The sequence below is a fragment of the Chiloscyllium punctatum genome, chromosome 37, assembly GCF_047496795.1.
Source record: "Chiloscyllium punctatum isolate Juve2018m chromosome 37, sChiPun1.3, whole genome shotgun sequence".
Classification (NCBI taxonomy): Eukaryota; Metazoa; Chordata; class Chondrichthyes; order Orectolobiformes; family Hemiscylliidae; genus Chiloscyllium; species Chiloscyllium punctatum.
Window position 1 is genome coordinate 10,062,328 of NC_092775.1, and position 25,102 is coordinate 10,087,429.

Sequence of the window (25,102 nt, forward strand, 5' to 3'; positions counted from 1 at the left end):
AACCTATGCCCTCTAGTTCTGGATTCCCCCAACTCCAGGGAAAAGACCTTGTCTCTTTAGCCTATCCATGCTTCTCTTGATTTTTATGAATCTCTACAAGGTCACCCCTTAGCCTCTGATGCTCCAGGGAAAATAGCCTCAGCATATTTAGCATCTCACTATAGCTCAAACCCTTCAACCCTGGCAACATCCTTACAAATAGGAACAAAACCCCTAGATGGAATTTGATGAGAAGTCATGTCAAAGCTTTGCAGAAAATAAAAGCTCACTGAATGGGGGTAACATCTTGGCATGGGTAGGAGATTGACTAGCTAACAGGAAGTAATACATAGGCATAAATGGCCTTTTTGTGTTGAGTGAATTGCAACAAATGATGTGTCACAGTGCTCGGACCTCAACACCTCACAGTTTAAAAAAGACTTGAATGAAGGAACCAAAAGGTGTGGTTGCTAAATTTGCTGATGACAGAAAGGTATTTATAAAGGTAGGTTATGAAGGCATAAAAGTTTTGAAAGTATTTTCTATTTTTATTTTAAATAAGTGAACATAAGCAGGCTACAAGGGATATGGAAGGCTAAGGGAATGGGTAAAGATCTGGAAAAAAAAGAGAAAAATGTGCAAAACGTTGCATTTGTCCAGTCTGGAGCAATCACATTAGCCATGATCTTACTGAATGGTAAAGCAGGCTCAAGGAATCAAGTGGTCTGCTTCTGCTCCTAATTTATATGCAGATCCCCATGAGCCTTCAGGAGATGGGCGGACCTGTTAAGTGGGAAGAAACCGTGAATTTTTACTGAGCCATTTAATGGCTGCTGAGATAAACTTTCAACCTGGTGCAATACGAGAACATGCAGAGCAAAAGATCCAATGTTGAGCCTGTCATGTTAACCAGCTTTGAGAGAAAAGTATCAAGCAGATCTCTAACTCCTGATCATTAACTACTGATTCCTGCTGAGTAACCATAAACATGGTCCACATGAAAGGATCACTGAACATCGCAGCTCTCAATAAGCCAATACGTTGAGGAGACGATGGGATTATAGAGGGACAAAGCAAGAATGCTTTCTCAGCACATTAGGAAATAAAGACATTTGAACAATTTCACTCATGACTGCTGAACTTAAACTAACACCTACAAAGCTTTGTAATTAAACGGTTAGATTGACAGCAAGATCTCGTCAAAGCAGAAATAACTCCAGATATCCCTGAGGAAATGGATATTGAGCATTTCTAAAGTAAATGCTCTTAAATTCTGGATTTAGCTGCAGTTTGTAATGATTTTCCTCCGGTGCTCCGGTTTCCTCCCACAGACCAAAAATGTGCAGGTTAGGTGAATTGGCCATGCTAAATTGCCCGTAGTGTTAAGTGAAGGGATAAATGTAGGGGAATGGGTCTGGGTGGGTTGCACTTCGGTGGGTCGGTGTGGACTTGTTGGGCTGAAAGGCCTGTTTCCACACTAAGTAATCTAATCTAATCTAAAAAAACTCCTTGATCAACTGACCTTCATGTCAGAGGCAACTGAACGTAACGCTATGAAGGCTACAACCTTATTACTGAAGAATTCAACATACTATCCTCATGAAATTACACAGCTCCCAGTACTGAAAGGGCAAAGTGATAAAACAATGATTTAGCACACATATTAAGGTTTTAAGTAGTTTCACTACAATTGCAATTTTCTGGTGCTGAGTGTCAACAAGGTCCAGTCATTCTGACTATCCGAAGCACCGCATGAAAATTCGTCACATTTGAGGCTCTGTCACCACTTACTGTCCGCAACCCATTTCACTTACTCCCTGCAAAGTACAGGTGAAATTAAAGGATGGAAGATTTTTACACTGATGCTTGAACCTGAAGAAAAATCTACCGAAGAACTGAGAGAAACACTCCAGAAGAATCAGGATATTAGAGGCGCTGGAAAATGTGCAAAAAAAATTACAGAATGAGACCAGAACTCAGAGATCTTATTGATCAGAAAAGGCTTAACAGACCAGTGCTCTGATCTCTAAAAATAAGAGAAGAATGAGGGGTAACCTGATAGAGATTTTTATAGTTACAAAATGTTTGACAAGGTGGACACAGAGGGTGTTTCCCTCTATTGGAGGCTAAGTTTCAGGACTGTTAAGATAGCCAACAATGTATCCGACAGGGAATTCAGGAGCTTAGAAGGTATGAAATAGGAGACATGGATAAGACCAATACAATATATTCGTCAATAGGTTTCCAAATCCAGACGATGGTGGACAAAGCTTCTGGTGACTGCAAGCCACGTGCTCTAGCCAGTTTTTATGAAAATCGCAGGTGGCAGGGGCAAAGAGGAGATGTCCAATTTTTACAGTACACAGCTAGATGAGGAATGAGGGCCTACTGTCTTCAGCCTTGTATTTTGCCAGCAAACCGTGTTGGTGCCAGGACTGGGAGCAGAATCTGTGAATCAGGTCTCTTCTACCATTGTCTCTGGAGTCAGCACAATTCCATGAAAATACAGGCCTGGAGCTCTCAGCTTTCAGACATCAGAATCTAGACTACCATTGTAAGGAGGAGAACCGGAACGTGGCCTTTATATACTTATGAGCTTTATATTTAAAGAAATGCACATCATATAACCTACAACGCCAATTTAATAAACATAGGTTTCAACCTGAATGGAGGACAGATGAGTTTCCCCCATTAAAGTAAACCAACTGCACACAATGAAACAGTAGACTGATAGACAAACATGCAACTACCAGAGCCATTGATTTGAAACCTGTTGGTTAGCTACAACAGAGCCTGAGATTTTCCTGAGTTTTCTGACATTTTCGAATGTATCCTCAGCCTTCAGAACATACTTTGCTGCCTTACAAATGCACTGGGAAAGTTCAATTTGTCACTTGTTTATCCGACAAATCAAGCAGAGGAGTGCAAGGTCCAGTTCCCTGCCAAGTTTACAGTACTGAGCTTAAAGGATAAGCACATCACACAAAGCAGCAAAGGTATAGTTTGGGAAGTTGTTTTAAATGAAATAGGTCTGCTGAGGAAATTTCCTCAAACAACCTTCTCTTGCTAAAGTAATTAACACGGGACTCTGTTTATGTGGAATCCTATTACCGACACACAATATGGGACCCTGTTTTCGTTATTTGGTATTCATGATGTATTCCTATCAAAAGGACTTTCTTATAGGTATTTGGGCTAAACAGCAATTAACACAGGGGCTCCATTCATCTGTACTTATCAGAGACTTCCTACAACACTAACATTTAACTGAACTAGCCAAACAAATAATGGGCTGGAAGACCAGATGAAACACTGAATTCTGTGGTGAGTAACTCATCACCTGACTCTCCAAAATCTCTCTCTGGGATCTAAAAGGCACAAGTCAAGACTGTGATGAAACACTCACTCGTTCATTCCTGGATAAGTTCAGTTCCAGGAACACTCGAAGTTAAACATCATTCAGGACAAAACAGCATCATTCAGCACATGAAGCGCACACTCCCTTTATCAGCCCCACACAATGACAAAACACACTGCAGTAACTCACTAAGGCTCCTGTGACAGCACCTTCCAAATCTGTGACCTCTCGCATCTACAAGGACAAGGCAGATGATGTATGGGAACTCTATCACCTGTGGTTCTTCCTCAAAGCCACTCACCATCCTTACCTGGAAATATATCAATGTTCCTTCAGTGCTTGCTTGATCAAAATTCTGGAATGCACTCGAACAGCACTGTGCACATACCTTTATGGTAATGGATTGCAGTGACTCAAGGAGATGGTCACCATTACCTTTGCAAGGGATATTAGGAATGGGCAAGAAATACTGGCCTTGCTAGTGATGGAAAAAAAAAATCCTCATGTTCTATTAGAGACTTGTCAGCATCCTGTTTATCTCAGCTCTGATGCAGGCATCTCGGTTCAGTAACTCTGAATGCCTTTAGCCTCCAAGCCATCTCACAGCAACTGTGGCAGTAGTTATAGGCATAATAACAGCCATCGTATTTATTGAGCATTCGTATGCTGAGAGGTATGCAATCTTTCACGGCAACCAGTGATAAGATAGGAGTGTGGTCTGGAAGACTAATCAGGAAACAATCAAACTGACACCACTGTTCTTGCATTCTGTAAAATGCCTAAAAACACTTAAAAAGCATTTTTTAAGAACAAAACAGAATAATGATACTTATGTCCAAGAAAAATATATGTGCTGTTCAAAGGAATAAAAGATGAACTATATTGTATACAGGAGAATCTGTCAATGGAGCATTCTTTAAAATATTCATTCGTGGGATATGGGCGTCACTGGCAAAATCAGCATCTGTTGCCCATCTGCAAATGCTCTTGACAGCAGAGTGTCTTGCTCAGCCAATTCAAAGGATAGTTAAGGGCCATATTGCAATGGCTCTAGAGTCACATATAGAAGAGACTAGGCATGGGCAGCAGACTTACTACCCAGAAGGATATTAGTGAGATGGATAGGTTTATGCGACAATCTGGCGCTCATGGTTACCAATATTAACACTAACATTTTATCCACAAGTTATTATTTAAAAATCTGAATTTAAATTCCATAGCTGCTGTCAATATCAAGTCTTTGAATTACCAGTCAAGTAACATAATGACTACGCTACAGTTTCAAACTTGTCAGAAAAGATCAAGCCATAGGGCTTATTAAAGATTTTAGAGAGGTGCAAGCATTCACCTTCTGATTTCACTGAACCACAGAACTCTTTCAGTGGAGGAGGCCATTCAGCCCATTGTGTCTATAACCACTCTTCAGTGAAAATTATGACTGTGCCATTTTCCTGCTTTTGTCCCCGTACCCTTGTGCAAAGTTTCTATTTAAATAATCATCCAATACTCTCTTGAATGCCTCAATTGACCACCTCTCCACCACACTTCCAGGCAGTACATTGCAAACCAGAACCACTTGCATGCAAAAGATTTTTCTCATTTTATATTTGTTAGATTTGCAAATCATTTTCAATCTGCACCTTTGCATTCTTGATATTTTTCTGACGAGGAACAGATTCTCCTTATTGACTCTATCTAGATCTCTCAAGATTTTGAAAACTTCTATCAGTTTGCCTTTTAACTTTCTTCTTTCCAAGAACAACAGAGCTAACCTCTCTAATTTATCATCATAACTGAAGTTTCACATGCCCAAAACCTCAGCAAATCTCTTCTATACTGTGTCCACAACCTTATAATGTGGCACCCAGAACTGTACAACAATTTTGCTTTGCAAACCAACATGTCACTAAGTGGATGCAATAACAAATTTTGTGACAAACACCTTTAAAGTGGATGCTGGTAAGTACACATTTGTAATTCTCCACCCAAGGAGGCTACAGATACTCAGTTGGTATATTCAAGACTGAGATTGACAGATCTTTCAACAACTAGGCAATCAAGGGACATGGGAGATAGTGTGATAAAGGGCAACTGCGATAGAAAGTCGGCCACGATCTTCCTGAACCTCAGAGCATTTAAGGGTTGCTGCAAAGGCCTAATCCTAATTCATAGAAACACAGTGTAAAGCAGACCATTCGGCCCATCGAGTCCACACCGACCCTCTGAACAGCATCCCATCCAGACACCTCCCACCCCCCCACCCAATCCTCATAACCCTGCATTTCCCATGGCTAACCCACCTAACCTACACATTCCTGCACACTATGGGCAATTTAGCACTGCCAATCCACCTAACCTGCATATCTCTGGGCTGTGGGAAGAAACCCACCTGGAGTAAACTCACACAGACACAGGAGAATGTGCAAACTCCACGCAGACAGTCGCCAGAGGGTAGAATCGAACCGAAGTCACTGGCACTATGAGGCAGCGGTGCTAACCACTGAGTCACCAAATTCTTACATTCCTTTCATCACTATAAAATAAGGGTATTGTGATACGATAAAGTAAATTAAGTTCAGAAAATACTGTGTTACACGTGTACACCAGCAAAACTATGATTCACAGATCAGTTGGGCCAAATGTTCTGTTTCTTTGTTACAAATTCTAAATAAATATCTATGAATATCTGCAATCTACAGAAAGTTTAAATTATTTACAAGCTTATTGCACCTCCAGCATATGGCCACAGGCAGGATTTTGAAGCAAATCTTTCTTCCCCTGTTTCAAACCACTGCTCATAATTTGCACAAATTCACTGCAAAGAAACCAGGTACCCTCAGTGTATCACATCCCATGCATTAAAAAAGATGAAGTAGTTATGAAAAGTGCTCATGAAAATAACTAATTTCTCACTATACACTTGCGTTGGGAAGAAATGTATTTGGGGAAGACAAGACAAATAAGATAGGGATGCTATTTGAAAAGCCTCTCTTCACAATGCCAACATCCAAATGTGCAACGAGATAATTTTGGAATGCAATAGCATTGTTTTGCGAAGAACATTTTCATTTTTTCCCCAAAATTGCAGCCAATAGTTGCATTGAAATTGTTGGCCTGGGCAGAGAAATGCCTTGCTCCTTATGAACTGTGACTAGGGCGTCTTCAACATCACCTCATCAGTTCAAACCTCTCATATATTGATGCTCTCATCAACACCCTTCCTGAACATTGCACTTGAGCTTCAAGTGTCAGTCTAGTTTATAGAAATAAGCCTTAATCTAAAAAAAAAGAGACAGCCGTGCAGTCATAGAGATGTACAGCATGGAAACAGACCCTTCAGTCCAATGCTTCCATGCCGACCAGATATCCTAAATTAATCTAGTCCCATTTGCCAGCATTTTGCCCATATCCGTCTAAACCCTTCCTGGTCGTATACCCATCCAGATGACTTTCAAATGCTGTAATTGTACCAGCGCCCACCACATCCTCTGGCAGCTCAATCCATAAACACGGACCACCTTCTGTGTGAAATAGGTGATCCTTAGGTCCCTTTTAAATCTTTCCCCCCTCACCCTAGACTTATGCCTTCTAGTTCTGAACTTCCCCAACCCAGGGAAAAGAACTTGTCTATTTATTCTCATCTGAGACAGGAAAAGTACTGAGTAGAACTTTCCTATTCCTTTATCAAATTGAATTAAACCCAATCTTCCATTACTTACAAATTCAAAGTCCCCATCCTGCGGTACCTTCCAGTTATCAGAGGAGTTCTGAAGTGCGTTGCGATTACCGTGACTGTTTGCTGGGTTTTCTTTCTCTTTCTGTTCAAAGTACTCCAGGAAGGATGGTTTGCTTTGCTGCACGGTCTCCTCATTTCCTGTTTCGTAATATATATTAAAAAAAAGACGGAATTAAAAGGCAGCAAAGGAATGGAAAAGCCTCAGTAGTTAAACTGAATATTCAGTATAGAGCAATATTTCAGATTGCAAAATGAACACTGCAGCTCTGTATGCCAAACACAGACTTAAAATGAGTGGAGATTTATGGAATGCTCACTTTCATTCTTATCCCTCTTAAGAAGTCAACTTATGTAGGAGGGGGCAGTCAGCCTAAAACATGTTCCTGAAGAGGACACTTCTGCAGAGTTATGAGAAAAGCCTGGTGTCTGTTACGAAATTGGATGTTCCTTTCAAAAGGAGCAGCACTGACTTGATGGTTAACAGGCCCCCATTTTGTGCTGGGGAGAATATCAGACAGCTGTTGTCCATATGATCGCACTTCATGCCATCTGTTCTTCATAAATCACAGAAGGAGGACATTGCTGGCTACAAAGTCAGTGATGGACCAGATTCCTGTATCTCAAGAAAGGCGCAAGGTGAAGAACAGGAGGAAAAATAAAATGTATCAGTATGTGTTAGGCAGGGGTACCGGAACCAGGCAGGTAGATGGAGTTAAGATACAGATCAACTGTGACCGAACTGAACTGAGATACACGTCCTGAGGAACTAAAGAAATGTGCATCTACGAAGTGTACTGAAATACCAATTTCAATACCACAGATCTCCCCACACAGCTGAATTCACCACCTGACTGCGCATCCCACATCCCTCCCTCACCACCCACTGCAGAATCCCAACAACTTTTAAGCCTCAAAATAGGGTCACACAGTGAGAAGGTTTGGGAAGCATTGATCTAAGCTCTTGAATCACTCCCTTCAACCTCTGACTCTTTTTCCTCCTCCAAGGTGTTCATTAAAACTGACATCTTTGACTAAACTTTTGGTCATCTGTCCTGATATCACCTTATGTGACTCAGTGACAGATTTTGCTTTATAATATTCCTCCAAATTACCTTGGGACCTGATGTTGCTTAGTTTTGGCCCATTCCCATGTTGGGATAGCAATGCTCCGAGAGTTGGGAGGATGGGGGGTTACTACTGCTGCCTGAGAACATGCGACTCCATGTGAGTCCCACCCTGCAGTTTGGAAAGCTCTGGCATAAGATCTACATATGAGTGCCAATAAAGAGCAATCTGAATCAGGAATACAGGATGAGTGCATGAAGTGAAGAGGTTCACTATTCAATGTTAAAAAAGGTGAGTAGCTACACATCGCCAGATTGTAATCCAACAGGTTTGTTTCAGATCACAAGCTGTCAGAGTGCTGCTCCTTTGTCAGGTGAAGTCAATGTAAAGAAGTGATTGATGTTTATAACAAAACTCTGACAGGATAGTAGTGACAGGTTGCTTCAATTAGAGATATATTAGAGGGAGACCATTCAGAGACCACATCCATCGTGCCTGGTTTCTGATATTTCACATCCTAAAGCTGACCACTGCTATGTGCATCCAAACTTGCAAGTCTCATTCACCCATCACCCTCTCTACTGACATTAGCTCCCAGTCCAGTTGCATTTTAAACATCTTAATATTGCTTTCAAACAACTGCCACAGTTTACATGGTACATCCGATGCTTCAAAATATTTCATTTTGAGAAGTAAAAGGGTGGCACGGTGACTCAGTGGTTAGCAATGCTGCCTCACAACACCATGGACCCAGGTTCAATTCCAACCTCAGGTGACTGTCTGCGTGGAGTTTGCACATTCTGCCCGGGTCTGCATGGGTTTCCCCCCACCGAGTGCTCTGGTTTCCTCCTGCAGGCCAGGTGGATTGGCCATGGTAAATTGCTCCGACTGACCAGGGATGTGCAGGGTAGTTGGGTTGGTCATGGGAAATACAGGGTTATAGGGAGGGGGGTCATGGGGCGGGTCTGAGTCAGTTTCTCTTCAGAGGGTCAGTGTGGACTCGATAGGCCAAATGGCCTGCTTCCACACTGTAGGGATTCTATGAATATCCCAATATTATCCAACAGCTTGAATTATGAGCTGACTGAAATCTGAATTTTCTACAGTAGTTAGCATGTTACACTGCTCTACAATCACCCAGAGGAAGAAGCTAATTGGCAAAATTCAGTCCTTCATTCATCAAAATAAATGCACACGCAGGAACACAAACATGTGAAGATAACGAGAATCGGGGCGGTAAAGCCTATTATTCTTCTTTAACTATGTCAAAACACAATGGACACTTGTCAAAAAAGGCAAAAAATTAAAATTTGATTGGGAACTGTGAATGCAGTTAAAATTTCCAATTTCATTCTTAAAATAATTTGCATTGCTTCTTAATTTCATTATGGGGCTAGGCCACCGAAATTCCTTATTTACATTAATTACTAGACCATTTTTGTACGATCCCTCTTGCAGTTCAATGAAATAAAATTTAAAACTCTGCCTGATACAGGAGCGGGAATTTCTAGTTTGGCATTCTGAAAGTTTGTGTACGCGAGCTTGCCAGCTCATACAACTCTGTCATGCTTTCAATGCAGCACCAGGGCAAATGATGATAGCAGCCAAGAGAGCACAAGTTTACACAAAGATAAACTACAGGTGGTGGTCACTTGGTCCAAGCTGCCTATGTTAGTCCTTTAAAAGCTTTAAGAATGCTCATTTCAGCATTCTTCACCAAGCAACTATCACTATATGAAATGGACGATCAGCTTAGCTGCAAAGGCAAAAACAGGTCTGATTTACAAAAATAATTCATGGAATGCGGGTATAGCTGGCTAGGACAGCACTGAATGCTCATCCCTGATTGACTAGAGGGCAGTTAAAAGTAAGCTATCTTGCTGTGGGCCTAGAACTATATGTAGGCCAGACCCAGTGAGGATGATGGACATCCTTACCCAAAGGATACGAGTAAACCACATGGATTTTTACAACAAATCAACAGTTGATACATACACCAATAATCTAGCCACTTTTGTGTGACTGGTTCAAAGAAATGAGAGTTTTGTTCCAGAATACGGATCTTAAATAAGCCAACCATCTTCACCACACATAGCTAACATATGATCTCAGCTTATTATAACTCTAAAAATTCACACTCAAGTGGGAAATAACAGGTTCCTAAATCATGACCAATTGGTAATAGGAAACATGGAATATCGGAATAGGCCACTCAGCCATTCAGTATGATCTTGGCTGATCATCCAACTCAGTCACCTATTCCCACTTTCTCCCCATACCCTTTGATCCCTTTAGCCCCAAGAAATCCATCCAAGCCCGATCTAACTGACATAAAGTTGGAGTCCAAAAGGTTTATTTGAAATCACATGCTTTCAGAATGCTGCCCCTTAGTCACCTGATTTCAAATAAACCTGTTGAACTATAAACTGGTATCATGTGACTTCTGACTATATCTAACTCCTTGAAAACATCCAACTGCTTTCTGTGCCCGACAATTCCACAGGCTCAGAAGAAATTTCTCATTTAAGTCCAAAATGGCCTACGCCCTAACCTGGTTCTATAAAGCAGTTACCAATAATAAATGTGAAAGAGCAGCATTCCTGCAGTAAACAAAGCGTTAATTTAGAAACACAGCACACTGACTAAATCTACCAATGTCATTTCTCATTGCAGATAACTACTATAAACTACATTCTGCAAAATAACTAACAAACCCATGTCCATCTCTGGCAGCATCAACACTGATTTCAGTTAAAACCAACTGTCAGCAGGTGGAATTATCGTGTGACCACACTTAACAGGCATCTTCCAAACTGGGATTTAGCCAAGTGCATTGGGATGTTAGTGAGCTTTGAAAAGATTTGTAGCTCAGGTTGAGGTTCTGGATGTAAGTTTGCTCGCTGAGCTGGAAGGTTCATTTTCAGACATTTTGTCACCACAGGAAATGAAGTTACCAACCCAAGGAAAGCTAAGCACAAACAAAAAGTGAGTCACAAACACCAGTACTTCACCGGAGACTCACTGATGTTACCTAGTACGGCGACAAAACGTCAGAAAACAAACCTCCCAGCTCAGTGAGCAAGCTTACATCCAGCAATGGGATGTACTCATACTGTGTCCAATTAAAGTACTGAAAAATGCCCTTTGATACGATGGCAAATTCTGCTCTTCCTAACTCCAAAAGTGTATTGAGTTGTATAACACAGATGGCGTGGATTAGAAATCACAAAGATGAAAGAGAAAGCGAGCGCAAGAGAGCGAGAAATGCTTTCCAAGCCTGCATTGGTTTTATAATATTTTTCATAAGAATTTGTATTGCTTTATACTTGGTTTTGTCATTTGCAGATTTCACGACTCCATTCCTCACCTGATTAGTCTCCTATATCCCTCTGTAAACTCTCATTGGTTTTGCTGCTTGAAGCCAAATCAACAAGTGTCAAAGAACAAAGAAAATGTACAGCCCAGGAACAGGCCCTTCGGTCCTCCAAGCCTGAGCCGATCCAAATGTTGTCTAGAGGAATTAAGGGCTACGGGGAGAACGCTGGTAAGTGGAGCTGAAATGCGCATCAGCCATGATTGAATGGCGGAGTGGACTCGATGGGCCGAATGGCCTTACTTCCACTCCTATGTCTTATAGTCTTATGGTCTTAAATGTATTGTCTAAACCTGGCGGTCAATTCCTAAGCATCTGTATGCCTCTGCTCCCCATCTACTCATGCATTTGTCCAGACACATCTTAAATGAATCTACCGTGCCTGCCTCTACCACCTCTGCTGGCAATGCATTCCAGACGCCCACCACCCTCTGTGTAAAGTACTTGTCATGTTTATCCCCCTTAAACTTTTCACCTCTCACCTTGAATGCATGACCTCTCATTATTGAATCCCTCACCCTGGGAAAAAGCTTATCTCTATCTACCCTGTCTATACCCTTCATGATTCTGTAAACCTCAATCAGGTCCCCCCTCAATTTTTTTTTTCTAATGAAAACTATCTTAACCTACTCAACCTCTCTTCATACAGAGCACTTTCCATACCAGACAACATCCTCGTAAACCTTCTCCGCACCCTCTCCAAAGTGTCCACATCCTTTTGGTAATGTGGCGACCAGAACTGTACACAGTATTCTTAATGTGGCTGAACCAATGTCTTGTACAATTTTAACATGATCTTCCAGCTCTTATACTCAATACCCCATCCAATGAAGGCAAGCATACTATATGCCTTCTTGACCACTTTATCCACCTGTGCAGCAACCTTCAGGGTACAATGGACCTGCACTCCCAGATCTCTCTGCCCATCAACTTTTCCCAAGGCTCTTCCGTTCATTGTATAGTTTGCTCTAGAATTAATCTTGCCTAAATGCATCACCTCACATTTGTCTGGATTGAAAGCCATCTGCCACTTTTCTGCCCAACTCTATCTATATTCTCCTGTATTATCGGACAGGCCCTTATGCTTTCTGCTACTCCACCAATCTTTGCGTCATCTGCAAACTTGCTGATCATACCAACAGCACCCTCTTCCAGATCATTTATGTATATCACAAACAACAGTGGCCCCAGCACTGACCCCTGTGGAACACCACTGGTCACCTTTCTCCATTTCGAGAAACACCCTTCAACTACTATGTCTCCTGTTGCTCAACTAGTTCTTTATCCACTGAGCTAGAACACCCTGCACACCATGTAACTTCACTTTCTCCATTAGCCTACCATGGGGAACCTTACCAAACGCCTTACTAAAGTCCATGTATAAGACACCAACAGCCCTTCCCTCATCTATCAACTTGGTCACTTCCTTGAAGAACTCTATCAAGTTGGTAAGGCAGAATCTCCCCTGCACAAAACCATGTTGCCTATCACTAATAAACCCATTCTTTTCTAAATATAAATAGATCCTATCCCTCAGTATCTTCTCCAGCAACTTTCCCACCACTGACATCAGGCTCACTGGTTTGTCGTTACCCAGATTATCCCTACAACCCTTCTTATACAGGGGGACAACATGAGCAACCCTCATTAGTCACATTTACACTTGCAGGGAGATACAAGGTAGAATGTGCAAACTCCACACAGATAGTCACCCATGGCTGGAATTGAACCTGGGTCCCTGGTACTGTGAGGCAGCTGTGCTAACCACTGAGCCACTGTGCCACCTTATTGTATTATTTGTTGCAAATTCCTAAACGCACTGTCTGATCACAAACTTAAATACATTGCAAAGTTTATAAGGCATTGGAGCAGACGTAGGCCATTCAGCCCATCAAGTCTGCTATTACTCAATCTGTTCATGGCTGAGCTAATCATTCTCCACATGGAGTTTGCACATTCTCCCCGTGTCTGTGTGGGTTTACTTCGGGTGCTCCGGTTTCCTCCCACAGTCCAAAAATGTGTAGGTTAGGTGAACTGGCCATGCTAAATTGCCTGTAGTGTTAGGTGAAGGGGTAAATGTAGGGGAATGGGTCAGGGTGGGTTGCCCTTCGGAGGGTCAGTATGGACTTGCTGGGCTGAAGGGCCTGTTTCCACACTAAGTAATCTAATCTCTACTATTTCCTTATAATTCTTGAATCCGTTATTAATTAATAATTTCTCTTATCTCAGTTTTGAATAAACTTAACAATCCAGCCTCTATCACCCTCTGGGATAAAGAATTCTACAGGTTCACTACCATCTGAGATAACAAAATCCTCATCTGTGAATTTCGTGAGTGCATCCTCATTCTGAGATTCTGCCCACTCTCCTCATCTATCCTGTTAACTGCCCTAAGTATTTTGTATGTTTCAATGAAGCAGTCTCTCATTCTTATAAACTCCAATGAGTACAGACCCCAATCTACTCAACCTCTGCTCAAATAAAATCAATCCCTATGTACCTGGGATCTTCTGTAAACAACTGCCAATGCCAATACGTCTTTCCTGTAAAAAGGGTACCTAAACTGTTCACAGTATTTGAGCTGCGGTCTGACTAGTCCTTTGTACAGTTTTAGAATTTTTAAAAAATATTCCATTCCCTTTCAACTAAAGGCAAACGTTCAACATGCCTTCCCGATTACCTGAACTTGTATGCTAGGCCTTTGTGATTTATGCACAAGGGATTCCAAATCCCTTTGTGCTACAACAGTTTTTCTCTATTTAAATAACACTCAGTCCCTCAATTCTTTCCAAGTGCATACCCTCAGATTTCCCACATTATATTTCATTTACCCAGCTTTTGCCCCCTCGCGTAAACTGTCTATGCCCCTCTGTAGACTGTGAGAAAGTGAGGACTGCAGATGCTGGAGACCAGAGTTGAAAAGTGTGGTGCTGGAAAAGCGCAGCAGGCCAGGCAGCATCCGAGGAGCAGGAGAATTGACGTTTCGGGCATAAGCCCTTCTTCAGGAATCCGTAGACTGTGCCATCCTCACCACTTGCGTAGCCACCTATTTTACATCATCTGCAAATATTGGCTTTATATGCTCATTTATCCCATCTAAGTCATTAATATAGTTTTTAATACTTCTATCACGCATATATTTTATTAAATCCCCTTTCATAAAATAATTCATAATTTGAAAATGCCTTGGCTAGCTTTCACCATTTCCTCTTGTATTATATTATCATTTTGTTGCTGAGCCTTGTAGGGCCTCAAAGTTATAAAGGAGAGTTTTTGTTTTTATTTCTCAGTTGTAGATTCGCAAAATATTCCATAATGTTTCCCTAGAAGCCATGAAGCAAAACAATGAATTAACTTCACAGCCCTTAACAGCAGCTGCCTTATCGCTAAAGATAAAAACCCAACCCACCACTTCAAAAGAAAATTGTGAAATGGAAAACACTAGGGCACCTTCATTACTTGTTACAATGTCTCATTTTTAAATCATACACCAATTTATCTCTAATCCTAATGGCAGGCAGCGAAGAACTGCTCTGCCATTTAATAAGATCATGGTAACCTCAGCTTCACATTGCTGCCCAACTTGATAACCTTTCACCCCTTGCTTACCAAGAATCTGTCTACTTCTGCTTTCAAAATAGTTTGCATCCACAGGAAGAGGAAGAGAGCTCCAAAGACTCAGACTCTCAGAAAAATTCTCATCTGTCTTAAATGGCAACCACTGATTTTTAAACAGTGACTTCTAGTTCAACATTCCATCACTAGCTGTATGACCCTTTCCACAGCCAATCAAGATCACTTGAGATTTTATATATTTCAATCAGGTGCCTCTAATCCTTCAACACTCCAGAAGATACAAAACGAGCACATCTAATTTTTCTTTGATGTAGGGGTGCAAGCCAAACTTTACCTGACTTTGAAACAGCATTCTGAAAAGGTTGCGATCCCAAATAAACTTGAAGGACTATAAGCGGGTGTCATATGACTTTGGACTTTAACTTTAACTTTTCCTTGAAGACAACTTGTCCATACTATGTATTAGTCTAGTAAATCTTCTTTGCACTGCTTCGTAAATGTTTAATGTTATTCCTTGAATAAGGAGACCAATACTATGCCTGATATGGTCTCACCCTGTATGACTGAGCACCACCTGGCACCACAGCTTTTACCATTAAAAACAGCCAAAGCAACAACCTGGAACTGATACCATCACCTGCCTGTTCCACACCAACATGGCTTGCACATGAACTAGACACCATTTTGGCCCCCATATTGTAATAATATTATAAAGGCAGTGGAGCAAATGAAAAAAAAATTGCAAGAATGGTACCAGAACTGAGAAGTTACACCAACTAGTACAAAGGTTTTATCTCCTAGAAAAGAGAACGCTGAATGTTGACCGGATGGATCTTTAAAAATACCAAAAGTACATGGTAGGGTAATGTCACAACACAATCGGGAATGCTGATAATTGAACTGCACTATTCCACATGCCATCACAAACGTGCAACCAGCCTATTAAACCACAAAGATGATCAATTTCAAAAAACTGAAAGAACTGTTGGAAGTCAAAAAGGAAAACAGAAATTGCTGGAAAAACTCAACAGATCTGGCAGTATCTGTGGAGAAAAAGCAGAGTTAATGTTTCAGGTCCAGTGACCCTTCCCTATACAGGTTATGCAGAAGATGGGGTGGTGGTGAGGATAGGAGGGAGCATAGAGGAGTAAACGATAGGTGGAGATAGAGCCCAAAGAGAGAGTAAACCAGTTGGACACACAAAAGGTTGGGTAAAGGTCAGCGTGGGAGAATGAATAGCTGCTAATGGGGACTATCAATTGCCGAAAATAGGTCGTGCGTGGTAGCAGCCCACGTGATGACAAGGCCTGGTGTGGGGGTGTTGGGGTAAGGACATAGGGAAGGTTCTGAGGTTTTAAAATTGTTGAACTCGATATGGAGTCATGAAGGCTGCACGGTATCCACTAGGAAAATGAGGTGCTGTTCTTTCAGTTTGAGTTTGAGTTGAGCTTCACTGGAGCACTGCAGCAAGCCTGAGACAGTGATGTTGGAACATGGTCATGTGTTGAAGTGGCAGGCAACTGGAAGATCATTTTTACAGACAGAAAACGTAGGTGTTCTGCAAAGAGGTCACCCAGACTATGCTTTGCTTCCCCAATGTACAGGAAACTACATTGTGAACAACGAATACAGTAGACTGGATTGAGTGACATGCAGGGAAAGCACTGCTTCACCTGGAAGGTGTGTCTGAAGTATCCAGAAAAACATTATCAAATTTTAACAACAAGGGATAGCTTAAGTGCATTTGGGCTTGGGAGGAAAAAAAAGTGGTTTATGCAACTATAAGAAAAATCTGGACCATGGAATGGAGGATCTTTTTAAACAGGTCAGCAATAATTACATTTCTGATTCGAAATGATGGAACTGCACTCTGGATTTTCATGCACCGATAATGAAATCTGAAATAATTATAAATTATGCAAACCTAACACGAGCATTTGACTATGGCACAGCTTGTACTGAAGTGGGTAATTTAGTAATATATTGCAGTACAAGGATGTCTACCAATCCCTTTTTAACATGTTACTAAATTAGTTGTCATGCTGATATGAAGAATGAAGGTATTTAATTTCAATAATTTCAATCACTGTTTCCCTTAAGGCACATTTCAATTTGGATGTAAATCTTCATAGTCATCACCTTGCCTGGCTAACTGCAGAAACTACAGCTCCCTCACATTGGGAACTAAAGTTTCTGGCTCCAAACCACGGACTGAATGGTCTCCTTCTGCTCTTTATCATTCTATTAATTGATTCTAGTTATCAGAATATTGAAAACAATGATTGCATCATCCAATAGAGAAGGGCACAAGACAACCCATTGCCTTGGTCCACCTGTACTCATCAAAAGCACTTCTTTATCTCTAGAATTTTTGAGCAATAAACAATATCATCTTTAGGTGATTTTCCAGTTTCTTCTTTAAGGGTAACAGATAATTCTTTGGTAAGTTGCACTCTCATCTGAGTTAGGAGGTTATGGGTCTGAATCCCAATTCAAAGGTCCCAAGGCTGCTTGTAACCTTAGTGACCTACCTGACCCCAGGAAGAGTTTCTGACCACATATCCAAGACAACAGCATTTCCTTCCAAATATTGCCTAACGTAGCTCATCCTCAGCTGATATGCTCAAAACCTTGTCCATTCCTGTTACTTCTTTTCCAAAGCATTCTTGGTCAGCCTCCGACATCCTAGCTCTAGTAATGCTGACCTATTGCCCCAGTACTTGCTGACTGCACAGGATGCTGATTGAGTAACATCCCTTCTTTTAAAAAAGTTGTCACTTGTACTTTCAAATCATTTCAGGACTTCACCCCTCCCCAACCACCAGCTTAACAAATCTGTGTGTTAGCTGGGATCCTCCAATTGTCTTAAGCAGCTCTGATTTTACTTGCTCCACCATTAGCAACTATGCCTTCGGGAAGGGAGGCCACATGATCTCTGCTTCCTCTTCAAAGCACTCTGTGTCAGAGATGCCTCAGTGGGTGGCTCATCTCTGCATCAAAGGATTATGGACTCACGTCCCATTCCAGAACTTGAATCAAGGTTGACACTCAAATTGCAGTACTGATGAAGTGCTGCATTGTTGGATGTGCCACCTTTAGCATGAAACATTAAAATAAGCCTTCATCTGCCCCCTCAGGCAGGCATGAAAGATTGCCTGACACAACTTCAAAAGAACAAGAGGTTTTCTCCCTAATGCCCTGGCCAATATGTATTCCTCAGACACTATCACAAAAATAAATTATCTAGTCACGATCACATTGTTGTTTTGTGTGAATTTGCTGCATACAAATTAGGCACCTCATTTTCAATATTACAACATGTCTACACTTCAGAAGTGCTTTGTTATTTGTAAAGCATTTTGGGATATCCCATGGTCTTGAAAAGTGTTAAATAAATTCAATATTTTTTCTGGTAAAACAGACTTCTTTTATCAAATTTTTGAGCATTTGCCCCAAAGTCTCCTCGTGGCAAATTTTGTTCAATAACATAGCATGTTTGACTACAACAAAACTTACTATATAATTGCAAGCTTTTGTAGCGCATAAAATCTAGGTTGAGACTTGATTGCACAACTAGAAAATCAATAGAAGTTATCTCATGTTTGACTTCTACGCAAATAATACACTGCTTGGTAAAATTCCATGAAACATCAAATATTGCTTTGAAGTGGATTGTAGGCAAATACAAAAATCCTTTTGCACACAAAGGATCTCACAGAAACAAAAACAAGCAGTTAGTCTGGTGATGCTGGTTGAAAATCCTATGCTTTTTAAAACTTTCTTTTTATAAAAAAGTAGTAATCTGCACACAAACATCAGACCCAAAACTGTTAAGTAACTGCCGTTCACCCTGCTTTAAGCAGCTCTCGTGTTCCCGACAGGTGTCATTTAGCATCATTTAATAGTGCAAGAGAATCTGAAGAAGAAAACCCTCAAAGTATAAATACTCAACCATTTTCCATACAGACGCAGCAACATGACTAACTGTTTCAGTGTGCGTTGACCTCCAAAACTATTTGATATTTTTAACAAATTGTTCATCCTTCAATGCTGCCAGCTGCAATTAAACCTTCTCTCAGAAATAAATTGAACCGCTCGTGCTTTAAGAAGAAAAATCACATGCAATTGCTCTTTGATAGGGCAGCAGCAACAACGCATTGTAGATAAATGCTTAAAGGATGAAAGGGTTTCAAAATCGAAACGCTCTGGTAGAAATGCCATGTAAAGTGAATAACTGCGATGGTAGTATTGTTGGACAGTCTCTTTAGTCACTAAAAGCATCTTAACCTCCTTCCCTTTGAACAAGGATTATTAACCTTGAAAAATAGACTTTTGGCTTAGTTTGAGCTTTTCTCTTTGATGGCAATTAAACAGTAATTTTTTTTTCTCTAAATCATACACACGTACCACAGAACTTGAAGCACTTGAAAGGCAGGAAATTAAACAAGAAAGAACTCAAACCTCAGACAATTTCTACTTAAGACAGCACATTATTTCAGTCACTGTAATCTTCTTTGGAACCTTTGTCCTGAGGTGGTGGTGGAAGCAGAGCCCTGCAATTGGAGGGGGGTGGAAGAGAAGGGATCATCATCCAGAGGGGGCGAGAGATTATCAAGTGTTGGCGGGGAAGACTATAAAGGGCAGGTGGGAATGCAGGTTTAAGGCTACAATAAGATCAGCCAAAGGATCTTTAGGAATGGCAGAGCAGATTCAAGGGGATGAATCGAGTGTGTGTTGCTGGAAAAGCACAGGTGGTCAGGCAGCATCCAAAGAGCAGGAGAATCGACATTTTGGGCAAAAGCCTTCAAATCAGGAATTCCTGATGAAGCGCTTATGCCCGAAACATCATTCTCCTGCTCCTCGGATGCTGCCTGACCTGCTGTGCTTTTCCAGCGCCGCACTCTCGACACTGATCTCCAGCATCTGCAGTCCTCACTTTCTCAAGAGGATGAATGGCCTACTCCTGTTCCTTATTCCTTCTACAATAACATGATCAGACACAAACAAAATTGTCAAGATGGGGTGCTTGAAGGCACAGATATGTGGAGACTAGTACAGTCACAATGAGCCAAAGGCCTCTTTCCAGACTGGAAAAGCTATGACTACAATCAAAGAGATTGCTATGGATCATGAAATTCAGTTATCAACTTTCACCAATTTATTTTCCCATATTTAAATTCCCTGCATCATGAATGCACAAAGTCTGCAAACGTAAGCCAAACACTGCAATAAATTTGTATCTGGCAGTCCCAAGCAAAACCAAATTAAAGAATTAATAATCCAGTGAAGGTGAGTTTGAAGTTCACCAACATAATCACAGTAAGGTAATGCTCGACTGGCATTAGTTCACTGGCAACCTTTGAGGAAGGAAACCCAGTCCCCTTGTGGGGCTCAGCCAATGCATGGCTTCAGTCCCACACCAAAATTTTCAACACCCTTGGCAACAGCGAAGCACTCCACTCATGTACTGGAAATGACAGCCTGTTGTATAGATAATGGCACCATTTTACATTCTACTGATGTGCCTCAATCTGTGGGTGGAGACAAGGGGTTCTACTCTAGTGTTCAGAGGGAAATATCTGTAGTAGCTCCTGAAGGTCTTAGTAATCATACCTGACTAAATGTAGTTGTACTTATTGCTATCATGCAATAATTCTTGTTGATAGCCAAGAACTGTACCTCTTCTGTAGAAATTCAATGGGGTGCATCTTCTACCTCTAAACACGAGTCAGGCTTGAGACAAAACAAGAAAGCTATTTAAATCATGCTGAAAGGAGAAAGCAGGAAGAGTCAGACAGATCCTGAGAGGAGACAACTAACACCAGCTCAAGGTGGCAATACACTTCATTCATCTTATAAAAAGTACGGATTGCCCCGGTTTCCAAATGTCAACTTAGTAATGTGATCTCCCACAGGGATACAGTTTTAAAGGCCCAACACGCAAACACTTCCCATACTTATGAATGGCTGCTTTACACTGTCCTTTGAGATTCTGGAGAAGATTTGTAGCTCAGGTTGTAAGCATGCTCGCTGAGCTGGTAGATTTGTTCTCAGACGTTTCGTCACCATGCTAGGTAATATCATCAGGGAGTCTCCAGTGAAGCACTGGTGCTCTGTCCTGTTTGCTGTTTATCTGACTCTTTGTTGTGAGAGGTGAAATAATTTTCGGTTCTGTTTCTGAGAGATTGGTAAACGTGGTCCAAATCTATAGGTTTGTTAATGGAGTTCCAACCTGAATACTCGGCCTCCAGGAATTCCCACGTGTCTCCTTGTTTAGCTTGTCCCAGGATGGATGTATTGTCCCAGTCAAACTGGTGTCCCTCTTCGTTTGAATCTCTGGGTACCAGTGATAGTTGGTCATGTCTTTTGGTTGATGCTCATGTATCCTGGTGGCTCTCTTCCGGCCCGTTTGTCCAATGTAATATTGGTTGTGGTCCTTGCAGGGTATTTTGTATGTGATGTCCGTTCCGCTGGTTCTTGGTACAGGGTCCTTTAAAATCATCAGGAGTGGTTTCAGTCTGGTGGTAGGTTTGTGGGCTACCATGATGCCTCGGGGCCAGAGTAGTCCGGTCGTCATCTCGGAGATGTCTTTAATGTATGGCAGGTGGCTAGAGTCTCTGGACGTGTTGTGTCTCGTTTCGGTCTGTTGAGCAGGAATTGGCAGACTGCAATTTTCTTGAATACACTGTACATGTTTTTCTCCTCAGATTCTTTTAGTTCCCCAGGTGCTGCAGTGTATTGTGGCTCGTTTACATTATGCGCTGATGCAGCTCCATTTGTGGGTGTTGGGATGATTGCTCCTGAATTGAGTTTCTGGTCAACGTGTGCGCCTTTCCTGTAGATGCTGGTCTGCAGCTCTCCATTGACTTTGCGTTCTACTGTGACATCTAGGAAGGGGAGTCTGTTATTGTTCTCTGGATAAACTCAACAGGTCTGACAGCAAATGCAAGACAGAAATACAGTTAACTTTTATGGAAGTTGTTTAAGAAAAGAATCACTTTGGACTTGAAACATTATTGTTAGAATCGGTAAGTTTGGAGATTTCAAGCACAAGGATACAGAAACATCAGTTGTTTAGCTATTACACAAAAGCAGTCAACCTCACTGGTCAAGAAAATAAACAATTGTGTACATTAAGTTCAAATAGCAGCATTGACAAGATAGCCAATAGATAAAAGGTCTCTCTTCTTCATCACTGGGCTATTCCTGGCACACCATCCTCCTGCGGCAGCCATGCACAACTTAACCCACAGTCAAAAACAAAGATTTTGCTCCAGACGGTACAATAGCTTTCTCCAATAATCACTGCAAATAATCAGAATTTCCTTAAGATCTTTACAGACTATTTGCTAAAATCCAGATTGCCTTCAGATTAATGAGTTCTGATCATTATTACACTGCGCTCTATGGATCGTGATAAAACACATTATAAAGTTGGTCTATAAACAGCCATACCAAAAAAGGCTAGACTGAGAACAATTTCCACGGAGTTTCTGAAGCTGAAAATTGGTCCCTGTTGGATGCCTTTGGAATAACACAAATATCTCTACTTCATACAAAACTGTGACCGAGAGATAATCTTGTTCATTAATGACCTTCATTAACTGAATGTCTGTGCTTACTGCAACATCTGCAAAACACTAATTACAGGCTCATGAAGTAGTGAAGATCGTGCAGATGAAAGTAGCATTTTTATATATTTCCAAATTAGCAAATCACTGAACTGGCTAATTTGTTTTTAAAAAATGATTCCCTACTGCAGTCTCAGAGATGCATAAAAAGAAAGCCTGAACATAAAAAGGTTTGTACGATATTTAAGTAGCTTCTCAACTCCAAACCACATCTCTTAAATGTCACCCACATTTTACACACATTGAATTACTTCAAAATGAATTGCAATTGCAGGTAAATGTAGAAACGTAGGAGTAGGTCATTCATTAAGTGTGACACGTGGCTCAATGCTAGTACTCTCTCTGAATCAGAATGGGTTCAAGTCCCATTTCACAATCTGAACACAGCAATTGATCCTGTCACTTGAGTATAGTAATGCGTACAGGAACACTGAATTATTAGAGGTACCCTCTTTTGGATGAAGCATTAAACCAATACCACATTTGTTGTCCGGAGTACATACAAAAGATTCCATAGAACATTCCTGAAGAACTAGAGAATTATCCATGCTTTTAATTATTTCTTTACTCCTTTTGTCATGTAAAGACACCTACTCGATACCACATCACATACTGTCCCTTATGTTCTTCTTAACTCTTCACAACCTCCCCCTCACTTCTGGTGAAGCATGACTGACCTCAAATTTTAATTATTTCTTTCCACAGCACCTGCCTGACCTGAGTATTTCCAGCATTTTCTCCGACTATTTCAGATTTCCAATATTTTTGAGCTACTGCCTGGTCAATCTTTATTTGTATCAACATCACAAATGCAGATTATCTGACCGTCATCATACTGATGTTAGGAGGAGCATGCTGCATACAAATGGTCTACTGCATTTCCTATATTATTGCAGTGCATCTAGTTAAAATATTACCTGCTGAGGTGTAAAGTGGTTTGGAAAGTCTCAGGTTGGTGAAACATGCTGTTTAAACACAAGGTTTCGTTACTTTTCAGTCCCTTAAACCTGTTCGACCTTTCAGCAAAGTCATGGCTGATCTTTATCCTAACTCCATTGTGACTTTATATTCTTTAATACCCTTGACTATGGCAAAATATGTGGACCTCAGATTTAAAATTAATTGATCTAGCATCTTGTCTTGTGGTGGGAGAGAATGTCACAATTCTTCTCACTTTGATGTAAAGTGTCTGTTAATTTCTCTCCTGAATGGCTTGTCTGATTTAAGGGACTGTCCCTTGCTCTAGAATCACCCGCCAGCAGCTCAATTCCCTCTCTACATACAGATGGATTGCTTTGATAATGTTATCCATGCAGAAGAGCTGGAGTGACTAATCACCAACACAAGCATTGACTGAAGTAGTGCAAGACGACAACAACAGCAAAAGCAGCTGTCTAACAAGCAGCCTGGTGCAGAGATGATAGGCCAAGTGGCCTCTTTCTGCATTGTAACTTCTCTGTAATTCTGTGTCAACATCAAAGGTTGTCTTAACCAGAGTCTCCAACAATGAGCTTGTCTGTTGCTGTGATTGGACAACTCATCCACACTCCTAACTTGTGTCCTGTAAATAGTGGGTAGGCTTGAAGTAGTCTGATGGCTAGTTACGTGCCTCAGAAATCTTAGCCCCTAACTTGCCCTTGTTGCCACTGCATTTATGTGACTGGTCAACTTCAGCTTCTAGTCAATGGTGATGGAAATGATGATTCTGTGATGGAAATGCATGGAAGTCAAGGGGACAGGGGTTAGATTCACTGAACAATGGTGAATGCCTGGCAGTTTAATGGTACGAATGTTACTTGCCACTTATCAGGCAAAACCTGAATATAGTCCAAGTCTTACCATATGCAGCATGGACTGATTCAGAATGAGGAGTTGTGAATGGTCCTGAAGAATATACAATCATCAGCAAACATCCCGATATCTGACCCTATGATGGGCAGAAGATTTGACGCTGCTGCTAATTGCTGCAGCTGTTTTCAGCATGAAGGACAGATATAAGCCATTGTAAATGCAGGACTCTTTTCGCTATCCCAAGATTATCAGACTACAAAACCAGTGTGAAAGACATCCGATTAATAAATGTCTCCTTCAACTAGAGGGAGGCAATGGCAAAGTGGCAGTGTCACTGGACTAGTAATTCAGGCCCTCGGGTTAATGTTCTGGAGACTGGACTCAAATCCCACCACAGCAGAGTGTTACATTTGAATTTGAATTCAATATTGGAATAAAGATAAAGGTCTTTAAAATGACCATGCAACCAGTGGTTGATTAAAAACGCAAATGGTGCACTGATGTCCTTCAGGAATGGAAATCTACTGTGCTCACTCAATTTGGACTGAGACACTCCAGGCAGTGCAGTGTGATGTAGGGTGGGGAGGAAACTC

The 25,102-nt window shown here is 41.2% G+C and overlaps 1 protein-coding gene across 2 annotated transcripts in view; it reads right to left on the reverse strand.

Annotated features, from left to right (window-relative positions):
* Window positions 1–25,102, reverse strand: part of LOC140462849 (serine/threonine-protein kinase 3/4) — a 147,022-nt gene that overhangs the window by 45,730 nt on the left and 76,190 nt on the right. For both annotated transcript variants that reach the window (XR_011954548.1, XM_072556223.1), the window contains exon 10: window positions 7,057–7,211. Coding sequence is in view for 1 of the 2 variants with exons in the window: in XM_072556223.1 (XP_072412324.1) it covers window positions 7,057–7,211 (155 nt within the window). In the remaining variant the exon portion in view is untranslated. The remainder of the gene's footprint in view (window positions 1–7,056; window positions 7,212–25,102) is intronic.